General features: G+C 44.9%; 1 protein-coding gene across 1 annotated transcript in view; it reads right to left on the reverse strand.

Moving 5' to 3' along the window:
• TM9SF4 (transmembrane 9 superfamily member 4) overlaps window positions 1-14284 on the reverse strand; it is a 53884-nt gene that overhangs the window by 21378 nt on the left and 18222 nt on the right. The window contains exons 2-3 of the mRNA XM_030309826.1: window positions 9985-10098; window positions 4693-4792 (exon numbers count right to left, since the gene is read on the reverse strand). Of these exons, the coding sequence (XP_030165686.1) occupies window positions 4693-4792; window positions 9985-10098 (214 nt within the window). The remainder of the gene's footprint in view (window positions 1-4692; window positions 4793-9984; window positions 10099-14284) is intronic.

Here is a 14284-nt window from a genome sequence, read left to right on the forward strand (position 1 = left end):
CTGCCCTGTCTGTAGATAGCTTGCCCATCCTACTCCCACCTGTACGTTCCACCCCCGTTCTGCTCTACCACCCCCAGACTCTCCAGGGCACATCAAATATGCCATGTCATTCCATGCCTCTGGGCCTCATGTCATTTCCTTTGCCCAGAGTGCTACTTCTTGCCCCATGTTCCTGGGAAATTCCTCCTCACTCTTCAAGCTGTTTCTATTTCACCCTCTGCGAAGTGCTTTCTGAGTTCTTCAGGGCTGAGCCCGTCACCCTCTTCCCTGATTTGCCTCTGTATACAGGCAGTCTTGTACAGTGGCGAAGACAGGACTGGCCATTGAACCTTGGCTCTGCCACTCACTATCTTAGCAGTCTTGGTTAAATTACTTAATCTCAACAAACTTCAATTTCCTTACCTGTAAAATGGGGATTATAATAGTAACCATCTCACAGGGTTACAATGAAAAATAAAGTACCAGGCACAGAGCAGGCAGACAACAAATACTATTTTTATCATCAGCATCACCTTTGCACCTTTCCATGTCAATGATGCGACTTTGCACAATGTGTTAATATATTAAATTTCTGCGACCTCTGAGTTCTTTTAAGGGCCGACAATGTGTCCTATTCATTTCTGTGTCTTCAGATCCTAGCTCAGGCAGGGAGAGGAAGTGGACTGAAATCCAGCACCTGAGATTTTTTAGCCAAAACATGTTTTTACTTAACGAACTGGCACACCCTTTGCATGCCTGTTGCTTCAGAGGGGCCTCCGGATGTCATGCTAGCAGGCACTGAGCAGTTAGGGACTGTCAACTAAAACCGATGGCACTTTCATTCTGAACTCTACTAACAGTTCTTCTGGGACATTGTGAAACTGGGGCAAGCTGAAGACCCACCAAAGCCAACAGGCAGGACTAGCTCCTGCACGAACACTTGGTCTAACACGTGCTTCCCAGCATGGACCTGCTTGGATACGGCACTCTCTGCCTAGTTAGTCAGTCATTCCTTCAGTTGTTTGTTCATTCATTTGTTCATTCATTCATTCGTTTGTTCATTTGTTCCTAACTAGTATTGGTTACGTGCTGGGCCCTGAAGATGCAATGTTGAACAGACATACTCATGGATCTTACAGTGTAGTGGGAAGACAGACTTTGGTTAAATCATCAGGATAACGAGACTACATCGTATAACAAGAGGAACTTGCTCTAGACATGGGGGAGCAGGTCTAGGAAAGTTTCTCTGAGGAAGTGATGTTTGAAGTGAGCTCTAAAAGGAGAGAGGCGTTAACTATGTAATGAGACAGAGGAAGAACATTCTAGACAGAAGGAACAGTACATGCAAAAGCTCCTGAGGGTGGGAGAAGGGTGGTGAGTCTGAGACACCTGTGTGGTTGCAGTGCAGAGGGCACGTGGGAAAGTGACTTAAGGTGAGCTCAAGATATGGGCCAGAGCTGGACCTGAGGGCCTGGGGGCTGTGCTGGAAGTCCGATCTTTATCCAGGGAGCAAGAAACGCCAGTGAAAGGTTGCTAACAGCTGAAGGAAGACAGTATCTGATTCTGATGACAGAAAGATCACTCTGGCTGTTTTGTCAAGGAAACACAGAAGAGGCAAGGGACTGATTGGGGCGATCCCAGTCAGTCATGCACGTAAGCGATGACGGTGGCTGGTCAGGGCTATGCTGAGGCTGGAAGCATGTACACAGATTCAGGAGCTACCGAGCAGGCAAAACTAGGGGACCTGATGCTGACTGACAAAAGGGATGAGTGAGGAGTGGTGCACATCAGGTAGACTGAGGTTTCCACAGCCGAGTTCTAGGGGGAAAACAGGAAGAAGAGCAAATTTAGACCGAAGGCGTTTTTTCAGTTTGGAGACGTCAGGTGGGTATGTCAAGCAGGAGGAGAGATATCCAAATTTAGGGCTCAAAGGCCAGGTCAGGGCTGTGGATAAAAGCTGTGAGTTGCTGGCCTGTAAACCGTGCGGCAGGGCACGAGCTGCGCCACCTCAGGGGGTATGACACAGCCATGCAAAGTAGCAGCTGTGACGAGTGTGGACGAGGCCACTCAGGAGAGGGACTCCCCTTCTCCCCCTTTTAGAAGCCTAGTAACGGCAGCTGAGTCCATTAAACCCAGGGAGCGACTGGCCAGTGGAGAACAAGGATGCCAATAAGACACGTGCACGGTCCACTGTCGAAATGATTCGGGTCATCCTCTTCATTTCACAGACAGCCATGCTAGAACCAGACAGGGACAGTGACTAACTAGCCCATGATCATTCAAGGGGACTGTGGTGGTGCTAAGCTCTTGGGCCCCTTCCTCTACACCATGCCCTAATGCCCACTTCTTTTTAGTTTACAAGGAGCTCACTTGAGAAAAGGAAGGACATACACAGACAGAAACCAATCTGCAGACCAAGCCAGCAGGTATCATTTCTTGATATTTAGAAATTAAATTTAAACCAAGAAAGAGGACATACTGGTTTGGAACGGCTCATTTCTAATACAGAACTATTCCTTTCAACCTTTAATAGCTGGAGCAGAGAGCCAGCCAGGCTGAATGAGCTACAAGCTATGAACGTGGACCCTCTAAGAGAGCCTGACATTGTACGCCAGTGCATCTGCCACAGACACTCCCTCGCACGCCATGATATGAACCTCCATCAGTGCGATCACCATGAGCACAGCCCTCAGACAGCCCAAATGAACCTTTCTGGGGAAGGCAGCCAGGACAACAGAAAGAATCGTCTTTAGAGTTAAAAAACAAACAAGCAAAAAAAAACCTGGGCTAATATCTCAGTTTCTCCACCTACTGGCAAGTCTTAAACCCCTGAAGCTGCTGTTCCCTCTACTATGAAATGGGGGTAACCCTACTGGTGAATGACTGGGGCACATGACTTTACCTCCTTTTGTCTCACTTCCCTTACCTATGTTAAGGGGATAGTAAGGGTAGCTACCTTCATAGGGCTGTTGTGAGAATTAACTAAGTTAAAGCAGAGAAGGGCCTAGAACAATGCCCAGCTCCTAGAAGAGCCCTGTAAATACTAACGGTGGTGACGATGATAATGCTAAGTACAAGGCTTGCCATCCAACAGGTATATAATGAAGGAGGTTTCTGCTCCATTCAGGTAGGACACTAACATTGACTGAATCCTCCAGTGGATTCTTACACTGGGTCAGAAGTGGGAGAGAGAGGAATGGAAGGCATGATCCCTCCACTCTAAGAGCCCCTAGGCCATGAAGGGAGCCACTCCTTGAAGACAGAATGATACAATACAGCAGGATAACTTTTGTACACAGAGGTTTCTATTTCTTTTAAAAAAAATTTTTTTTTAAATGTTTATCCATTATTTCACACACACACACACACACACACACACACACACACACACACACACACACAGTGCAAGTGGGGGAGGGGCAGAGAGAGAGAGGGAGACACAGAATCTGAAGCAGGCTCCAGGCTCTAAGCTGTCAGCACAGAGCCCGACACGGGGCTTGAACCCACAGACCATGAGATCATGACCTGAGCTGAAGTTGGAAGCTCAGCTGACTGAGCCACCCAGGTGCCCCAAGAGGTTTCCATTTCTATGAGGCAGGAACATCCCCCAGCTTCATAGAAGATATGGCAGAGGCTCAGAGAGGTTAAGATCACCCAGTGTCACACCGAGGTGCTGAGCCACGGGCTGCCAACGAATCCACACCAGCTCATGGGAAGGGAGGAGCTGCTCTCAAGGGTCCGGGTAGCAAGGGGCCTGGAAGACAAAGCAGGTCACGTTTCTCAGACAGAGACAGGTGGTTGGGCGTGGCATGGTGTGGTGTGGAAAGAGAAAAGAAGCATAAGTGACAGGCAGGAGGGGCAGCCCAGACAGTCAGTGGAAATCAGCCCTGAGGCAACAGTACGAGGCAAGACTGAGGGCTGGGAGGTGCTGCCTGGTTCTGGTTAAGCTGACTAAAACATCTGAGCCATGGGTAGCCCTGACAGAGAAGGCAGCCCTTTCAGAGGCCTGCTCAAGAAAGTTCTCTCCTTTCTCCCTCCTCAGCTAAAAGAGGAAAGTCTCCTAAGTTCCTTGAGGTCAGGGACAGCATCCTTCCAAAACCAAGATGGGCACAGAGTAAGTACTAATAATTGTGTCAGGAACAGAGGCTTCTGAATGTCTTTTGCTTTAAGTCTAAAATTCTACCAAATGAAGAATTATTTGAATTAGAATAAAATGGCTACTATTTATGGAACACATATGTCAGACACTGCGCTGGGTGCTTCACACATTATTTGAGGCAAGTCTTGCACAACCACTTAGCAAGAACTATGGTGATGTTTCTGCTTCCTTTAGGGCCAGAGGTAGTCACTCATTCTTTTAATTAAAAGCAGAGTAGGTTACAGAAGCCAAGAGAGACAGAAGGGAGTATCTAGAAATCAAGGGAGAGCCAGGCTGAGCAGTAGCCTGCAACTCTGAAGTCCAAACACATGGACTCCAAGCCCAGCTTAGCCATGAACAACATAACCAGAGGCAAGTCACTTAACCTGCAGAATAGGCATAAAAACAGCAACTACCTCCCCGGGGATGTTACGAGGATTGAATGAGCTGATATGTACGTAAACCACGTAGAATGGTGTCCAGCACACGGTAAAGTCAGGGTTCACGGCTATCATCATTACGCAAAGATCTGGCTTCCCATCTGCGACAGGCTGACAGTGAGAGAAAAGACTTACCGAGATTCTCTGCCTTGTAGGTTATTTTGCTGGGCTGGCAGAAGGGCAGCGAGTAGTATTCATAAGGTAGCTGGGTTCGAGAGCTGGTGAGCTTCACAGCCTAGTGGGAGAAGAGAGGCTGTTTGTTGTTCCTCAATCCAGAAACCAAGACAGCTGTTTCAATAGTTCTACCTGTACCCACACATTGTTGGTATAGTCGGCAACATTATCAAATAAGCAAACTAAGTGCAGCAGATGCAACTGTAGCATACTACACACGAGAAAGTCTACAATTCTGATTTCGTGTGTCATTAGCTTTAGACTACATCACAGATTTTGTTTAAAATCATAACCAAATTCAAATACGCTGAGAGTCTGATGTCCTTTGACCCTATAATTTCACTTCCGGGCATATTTCCTAAGGAATAACTCCAAATGAGGATAAACTTTAGGAACAAAGAGGTCGACTCCTTGCTCATAACCACAGCGTGGTTACAGTGCCTACAGTTCCTCGAGCCCATCAGGCTCTGCGCCCGCTGCTCCTCTTGGTCCGACCCCGTGCCTGTCTGGCTCCTTCTCACATTTAGGTCCCAGCTTAAGGCCCCTCGTCTGGAAGTCTCTCCCCAACTATTTCATCTAAGGGAATTCCTTCATTTGCTGTACTCCAACATGTGTAGTTTCCCAGGTAACAGGTCTGATACAACATAATTATTTTGTTTACCTGTTTTAAAAAATCAGTTTCCCCCACTAGAATTTAAGATTTAAGCTTCATGAGGGCAAGGACCTACAGAGCCAGGCACACAGTAATGCTCATTAAATGTTTGCTGCATGACAGAAGAGAGGAAAAACGGGAAAACAAGTATAAGCCCCCACACTGGTCAGTAAGCCATAATATACTCATCCAATTAAATATCATGCAACCATTAAAAATGAGGTTTAAGAAGACCATGAAGGAGAATGTTTAGGAACTGATACATGCACACAGACTATAGCTCTGAAAACAGTGACAGTCATAGACAACACCAAACCGTAGGTAAACAGAACAAAATGTCGCAAAAAAAAAATTCTAGTCTACGTGTAAATAAAATTATCTTTGCTATTTAGAAACTATCAACCATTCCTCATGCATCATCTATAAAAGGACAAGTAATTTTTAGAATCCAGGTCTACAATCCTTTTTTAAAATTCATGCTTTGATATGGAGGTTCCTTAAAAAATGAAAAAATAGAACTACCCAACGACCAAGCAATTGCACTACTAGATATTTATCCAAAGGATATAGGTGTGCTGTTTCGAAGGGGCACATGCATCCTTATGTTTACCTCAGCACTATCAATAATAGCCAAAGTATGGAAAGAGCCCAAATGTCCACTGACAGATGAATTGATAAAGATGTGATGTATATATGTGTATATATACATATACACAATGGAATATTTCTTTTAAAAAAATTTTTTTAATGTTTATTTACTTTTGAGAGAGAGACAGAGAGACAGAGCACAAGTGGGGGAGGGGCAGAGACAGGAGGGACGGAGAGGGAGGGAGACACAGAATCCAAAGCAAACTTCAGGCTCTGAGCTGTTAGCACAGAGCCTGATGGGGCTTGAACCCACACACAAACTATGAGATTGTGACCTGAGCCAAAGTCAGACGTTTAACTGACTGTGCCACCCAGGTGCCCCTATATACAATGGAATATTACTCGGCCATCAAAAAGAATGAAATCTTGCCATTTGCAACAACATGGATGGAAGTAGAGTGTATGATGCTAAGCAAAATAAGTCAGTCAGAGAAAGAGAAATATAATTTCACTAATATGTGGAATTTAAGATATAAAACAGATGAACATAAGGAAGGGAAGCAAAAATAATATAGAAACAGAGAGGGAGACAAATCATAAGAGACTCTAAAATACAGGGAACAAACTGAGGGTTGTTGGAGGGGTGTTGGGCTAAATGGGCAAGGGGCATTAAGGAGGACACTTGCTGGGATGAGCTTCGTGTGTTGCAAGTAAGTGATGAATCACTAAATCCTATTTCTGAAATCATTATTATACCATATGTTAACAAACTTGGATTTAAATTAAAAAAAAATCTCATGCTTTGAAATTAGGAATTTATTTTAAAAACATTTTAACGTTTATTTTTGACAGAGAGAGAGAGACAGAGCATGAGTGGGGAGGGGCAGACAGAGAAAGAGGCACAGAATCTGAAGCAGGCTCTCTCTGAGCTGTCAGCACAGAGCCCGATGCAGGGCTCAAACCCATGAACCACGAGATCATGACCTGAGCCGCTACCTGAGTGAGCCACCCAGGAACCACAAAAATTTTTATTTTAAAAGGGCAGGGTGGACAATGCCCTCCAGCTGAGTCTGGAGCAGTACCCCATATTTAATGACTATCTGTGTAAAGAAATGCAAAAATGTTCATACTAAGTGGGATAAATAAAGTCAAACACTTCAGGCCAAGTCTTGTCTATAAGGAACTCACAAAAACTGGGTTTCAGAGCTTTTTAGATGTCGGACAAAGAGACAGAGGACATCTATTAAGCGTTTCATGAATTGCTTGAGACAAAATGGCCAAAAAGTTACTGTCTATTAGAACAGCCTGCTATTTTGTGTTTCCTCCATTCTCTCTTTCTGGATAATCAAAAAAGAATCCACATTGCAAAGAAACTGAGCCCCACCTTTATGTTCCCTCCCACCCTCCCTCCCCCAACCCAAAGTGTGCCCTCTTCCATCCCCAGCCTGGCAGGACTGGAAGCCAGAGCCACCCTCTCCTCCCTGTGCCACAAGCTTTGCTCTGGAGGCAGCTTTTGACAAAAGCACTGAGAGGAAGGGCACTGCAGTAGTTAAGAGATGGAGCAGTTAAGAACTAATCCTACTTCTTTGTCTCCATATGATCTTGGGCAAGTTGGTTTACTTCCCTGGGCCTTGGTTTCCTTATCTATAAAATATACGGTAAATCTGTAAAATATACAGTATCTGCCTCAGAGGGTTCCTGGGCTGGGGGGGGCGGAGAGGGAGGAATCGTGAGTTAAATCAGGCATAATGCCTGGCATGTACATAACCCTCAATCAATGTTACTTTAATTACTGTTCCTGAAAGTAACAGTCTGACCTCCGAGGAATAGAGATGCTCACAATAATGCAACACACCTAACGTTGCATCTACTCATTAATTACTGCTTAGTTCTAAATGCAGATGCTTTTTAACATATTTATATGCTTTCAGACATACTTATACACCCTGCCAGGCTATGTATTAGGAGCTGGAAACACAGCAGTGACTGAGACAGATAAGATCCCAGCTCTTTTACAACTTGATTCATAGCAGTTTTCGTTTTTTTTTTTTTTTTAAACAAATGTATTATTTATATATTTACCCTCTTCACTGATTAACAACTCCTGGACAATCACAAACTGCTTGTATGTGATGCCCCAAATAAGCACGACACATAGCAATGTCATTTTGCTAATACCTAAAATGTGGTGTCAAACAAAGGGGCCCATACATGGTGGCACATCAGGTAGACGGCCCTTTGTGACCTTCTTGTCTTCTGTTTCTCCTTTTGGACACTGTGACGCTCAGGAAAGGATACAAACTTGATTTTCATGCAATCTTACTGAGTTGCTTCTGCACAGACCAGTGAAGATGTGGTTCACATCACCACGATAACGAGGCAGGAAATGTACGTTTATTTTAGGAGCAGGATTTATTTTTGGAACTAAGTTTTGTTAGCCTTTTTTACAAAATCACTAAGGATGTGAAGGACTACTCAAAACTTTCAACTATTCGTTACTTTGCCAAGGGAGGAACAGTGTAGTAGTCAAGTAACTGAGGATTTACAGAGGCGAGGGGATGCCAAGTGCCCTACACGGTCAACACTGTGCAGGAAAAAAAAGACCCAGAAAAATACCAAAGTATTAAGAGTGGTTATATTTGGGTGATGACAGAGGAGAGACCCTTTGGCTGGGAGCCCTCGCACAAGATTACGCCCCTTCCCCGCCCTCCCTGGTGGCAGTCCATATCCAATGACTGGTTCATTGAGGGATACAAAGAACCAGTCCTCTTGCCTCAACTTGGAACAACTCTGAAGGGTCGGCCATTCCAGTTCCAGAGCTTCCCGCAGGCCTCAGTGAATCCCTCTGCCCAGTCCTGCTTCCCTCACTCCCTCCCGAGCGCTGACCCTGAGAGACTATCCAATAAATCTGTACCATATCTCTACCTTGGAGTTTGTACGGACCCAAAAAGATCCACCACCAACCCCTAGCCCTACTTGGGGCTCTGAGAATGCCACCACCAGTACACTGTTAAAGAGCCACTAATCAAAGTGCCAGCCTGCCCACTGCCCCTGACCAACCATATTTTAAGAGACTCGTTCCCCACCCTGGCTAGTTGACTGACCGACAGGTGGACATCTAGCTTGAAAAGCAAAGGTGTCTGGTGGGATGGCTTCTCTTTCCACTTGAATTGTTCATGCACCAATTTGCCTTATCTATTTACCATTGATTCCACTATTTATTTGGATCTGATTCATTTTTTAAGGAAATACATTTAAGAAGCTAATACTATTATCACTATTAAAAATGGAAAACCAAGAGCAGCCATAAAATCATGAGTTGAAGTAGTAGCTATATTTCTTAATACACATTAAAAGAAAATTGCTATTAAAATAAATCGTATTTGTCAACTACTTGAAATCACCTCATATACCCCCACTCAGACAGGTAGTACACAGTTTAGAAAAACTGAACTGGGGAATCCAGCTGTGGCAAAATCTGCAAGCAAAAACACAGAGCCGTATACGATAGGCTGTGTATGTGCGGACAATGTGGGTTATGCAAGAGAAACTGGTGACTGAGAAGAGAAGGGGAACTGATGAAAGAGGGAGGCAGAGGTGCCACAGAGGAGGCAGCCGGTTGAGAGAGACAGACACACACACACACACACACACATACACACACACACACTCACAGCTAGGAACAGGGACACACGTGAGGATGAAAGTGAGAGAGAAACACAGGCCTGGCCAGAGCCAGAACCAAAGAGAAAGCCGGAAAGGGACACAGAGAGAACACACTCCCACAAGCAGAGTTGCAGACAGGGAAAGAGAGAGAGATGAAGAGGCAGAGTGCCCGGAACGGTGGACTCCGGACAGCACTCCCCTTCCAGCCAAGCAGCACGCAGCAGACCCGCTTTTTCCCAGGGCGACTGGCACGGGCTTTTGTTCTCTGCAAGCTTGGGCCCATCTCACCAGGGCCCTCCAGCCAGGCTGCCAGCACAGAGGCTCCAACAGTCCAGAAACGCACCTACCTTGATTTCTACAGGGTCGTTCTGGTGGAAGTTGATTGGTGCAACCCCAGGGACGTAGAAGGCGTGAGAATCACACGCGAGCGAGAGAAGCATCAGGGACCACGGCAACCAATCCTGCTTGGAAGAAGAGAGGCTGTGGTCAGAATGGGGGAAAGAAGCAAGCATCTCCCTGGGGCAGGTCAAGTCATAGCACCTTCACGTCTGCTTTACCTGACCCAGTGTCATCCCTACTCTGTAAGTGCTGCCTTCCACATGCCCCCAAGAGTCCCACACGGCACCAATCTTGCACTTCTGCACTTCTGGAAACGAGTCACAAAATGAGTGAAGTAATTAACATGGGGACAAAAGGGAAGACTGTCATACAGGAGCCACACTTCCCCACTTCCGGATCAATATTCTTTCCACCATGTCATGTTGTATCACTTTTCAGTATAGCTAGCAGGAAGCTAAGCTCCACAATGTTCCACAAATTCCCTTTTTTCTATGTAGCAATGGGCTTACTTTGTCAGGAAGGTCCCATATCACCAATACAGCTTCATACACACCTTCTCCAAACTGTATGGGCCTCATGCCCTGCCACTCTCCTCCTCACTCAGTTCCAGCTATGTTGGCTTTCTTGTTGTCTCTTGATAGCAGGCCCTTCTCTACCCCTCAGGGCCATCCCCTTTACTGCTCAGAATGTCCTTCCCACAGATACATGCATGGCTAATCTCATTCCTTATTTCATTCAGGTCTCCCTCAGACGTCACGTCCTCAGAGAAGCCTTCACTGACAATCCTATCTAAAATAAGCACCCCCACGGTTCCCATTACCCATTCTCCACCCCCCTTGCTTCATGTCTCTTCATGGACTTATGTACTTGATATGTACAATATGAATGTGTTTATTTGTGCAGTCTGTCCCCTTCCACTTGAATGTGATCTCCGTGTGTCCCCAGTGCCTGGCACAGAGCAGGCACTCAGTAAATGACCTACCTGCAGGATAGTCACCTGGGAAAAGACAAGAGTGACCAATTACTGGCCTCAAGAAATGCACTCCATCGAAACATCTCTTTCCCTTAACAACATGCTTCACCCCTTCAAAGAACTAGAAGAGTTTCCTGATTCTCTCTCTCCATTTGGTCTAGACAAGGGACTCTTGTCCAGACACCCAGATCACAGATTCACTAGTGTTCCTGCATCTGCCCTGTCTCTCTGCCCCCTGTACTGTCACAGCATTTCAGACCCTTGTTTCCGCTCACTGGACACAGCCTTCTGATCACCTTGCCTCCACAGCCCCTCCATCCTTCAAGTTACCAGCACACGCGCACGCGCGCACGCACACGCGCGCGCACACACACACACACACACACACTCAGATGGTTCTTTGGGAACTCAGTTTTATATGGAGTCAGAATTGCTCAGGGGGCTTGCCAAAAATGTGGCCTCATCTGCATTCTTACCAGGAGCACAAGCTGAGAAAAAGTGGCTTTAATAATTTAAGGTTCTGAGCTTGGTGCACTTTTTGTAGATGCATAGCTTGGTTAAAGCCTTAAAAAGAATATATTCAGAGTGTTCCCCCCCTCCCAATTTGCTGTAAATGTTTGTAAGTATCTGCCAGCTTGTTCATTATGAAATTACGAAGGAACAGTGCGACCCCAATAAAAACAGTGAAAGATGACTATGACAGCTGTACTGTACTTAGTAATCAATGGGGTCAGGGGTTAACAGCAGGATATTTAAAAGAAATGACCAGACTAGAAGGTAGAAAATTATCAATGGGGTAGGATTCTGTATAGGAAAACAATACTTTCCCCTTTCTGTCCCTTAAAAATTTTTTTAATTTTATTAAGTTTATTTATTTTGAGAGAGAGTGTGTGTGTAAGAGGAGGAGGGACGCGGGGCGCCTGGGTGGTGCAGTCGGGTAAGCGTCCGACTTCAGCCAGGTCACGATCTCACGGTCCGTGAGTTCGAGCCCCGCGTCAGGCTCTGGGCTGATGGCTCAGAGCCTGGAGCCTGTTTCCGATTCTGTGTCTCCCTCTCTCTCTGCCCCTCCCCCGTTCATTCTCTGTCTCTCTCTGTCCCAAAAATAAATAAACGTTGAAAAAAAAATTAAAAAAAAAAAAAAAAAAGAGGAGGAGGGACAGAGAGAGAGGGGGGGAGAGAGAGAGAATCTCAAGCAGGCTCTGCACTGTTAGCACAGAACCCGATATGGGGCTTGAACTCAAGAACCGTGAGATCATGACCTGAGCTGAAACCAAGAGCAGGATGCTTAACCAACTGAGCCACCTAGGCACCCCAGAAACTTTCAATTTTAAAGTAAATTTAGATTTATAAAAGAGTTGTAAAAATACTATGAGAGTTCCATGTACTCTTCACCCAGTTTCCTCTAATGTTAACATTTTACATAACCACAAGCAGGCAAGGCTTTTAAAAATAACTAGCTTAAAAATGTTTTGAAAAAGTAGCACATACACAGTAAATAATTCACACAGTACAAATGGATATACCGTGAAAAAGAAATCTTCCTCCCACTTGGGCTCCCTATAGACAACTGCTATCACCAGTTCCTTGAAAATCCCTCTAGAGACATTTTACGCACTCACAAAGGGAAGGGTTTGGTAGTATGAGTTTGTCTTGAGTACAACAACAACAAACAGGATTTATTCTCTTTTTGTGATGGAAAGCCTACGGACCCAGGCTGGCTACAGCATCTGATTTCCTCTCCAGCAGACAATTTCCTCTAATTGACCTGTTGTGAGAAGATTATGGCCCTTCCTCTTTGGAGCCCTGTGCTAGGCCTCACTGGCCAGTCTTTAGGAATGTGAGTGCTTTGAGTCAAAGAAACAAATCAGGTCCTCTTTCCCCTAATTCCTCTTTCTACTTGAATTCCAGTTCACTAAATGCAAGGAGAACAAATCCTGCAGTTCTGGCACAAACCGCCACACAAATGTTGTTTAAAAAACAAAAACAAAAAAAACCACCTGTGAATTTTTGAAAAAACGAGGCAGAAGACAGACCATCCTCACGCAAAGATACTATCAACATACCACACATCAATGGATCTTAGAGGAAGGATCAACCGATGAAAAATGGCAAAGGCTATTTCCTTAATGTGCTATCATCTTTGAATAATACAAGTTGGCAACCAAAAGCAATTCAGAAGTTCAGTTGAGAATTAAGGGCTGCATCAAAATGACACTGTCAGTTTTAGATATTAAAATGTCACTGTTTTGATATTCTCATATGGCTGGAGGGATAATTAACTAGAACCCTTCTGGAGCGGGGGGCGGTGGGGGGGACAATCTGGCACTCCATCAAAAGCATTCCCCCTCCCCCCCAAGCACATACTCTTTGACCCTGCAATTCTACTTTGAGACATGTTAAGAAAAATATGGCAGGGGCACCTGGGTGGCTCAGTTGGTTAAGTGTCCAACTCTTGATTTTCGGCTTAGGTCATGATCTCATGGTTCGTGGGATAGAGCCCCATGTTTGGCTCTGTACTGACAGCTCAGAGCCAGGAGCCTGCTTTGGATTCTGTGCCGCCCTCTGTCTGCTCCTCCCTACTTGTTTTCTCTCTCTTTCTCACTCTCTCTTTCTCAAAATAAAAAGGAAAAATTATTTAACAAAAGAAAAATATGGCAAATATGCCAAAATGTACACAAAAGGATGTTCAATATGGTGTTATTTAAAATTGTGAAATTTTCACTAAAATAGCCAATATTAGTGGAATAGGTTAAATTATAATGTATCCACTTACCTATTTATATACTCACTAAAAAGGAAATATTTCTTGAGTGGGAACATTTAAGCTTTAGATCTAAGTAGAACAAGCAGGGGATAGAACACTGCATAGCAGGATTCTCCCCTTTTTAAAAAAGTTACCTTTGAGAAAATGTGTAGCAGGCAAAACGGGCTCTGGGTGTAATGGACTTTCTTCCTTTTTTTATATCTCTATTTCTAACTTTTCTTAGGGGATTATAAAGCATTTATATCAATTAAGAAAAATAATAAAATAAATTACACAGAAAAAAAAATCACCCTTCTGAACACCTAGGGTAGAGTAATTCTAGGTCGGTATGGAAGGACTTGCACCTGCTGGCCCAAGATACCTTTCCATCAGCACCTTCCACCTTTTGTTTCTAAGCCTTCAGGAAAACCCCAAGATTGTCTTGGCCCTTAGTGAGCAGACTTGGTCAGGTGAGGCTGCCTTTAAGCCTCTGCTCAAGCTGTTTTTCACACCTGCTCTCACCTTATTCGAGTCTACCTACACTTGAAGGTCCAGTTGAAATGTTCTTCAAGACCCTCAGATCTCCACAAAT

Source organism: Lynx canadensis, chromosome A3 (assembly GCF_007474595.2).
Source record: "Lynx canadensis isolate LIC74 chromosome A3, mLynCan4.pri.v2, whole genome shotgun sequence".
Classification (NCBI taxonomy): Eukaryota; Metazoa; Chordata; class Mammalia; order Carnivora; family Felidae; genus Lynx; species Lynx canadensis.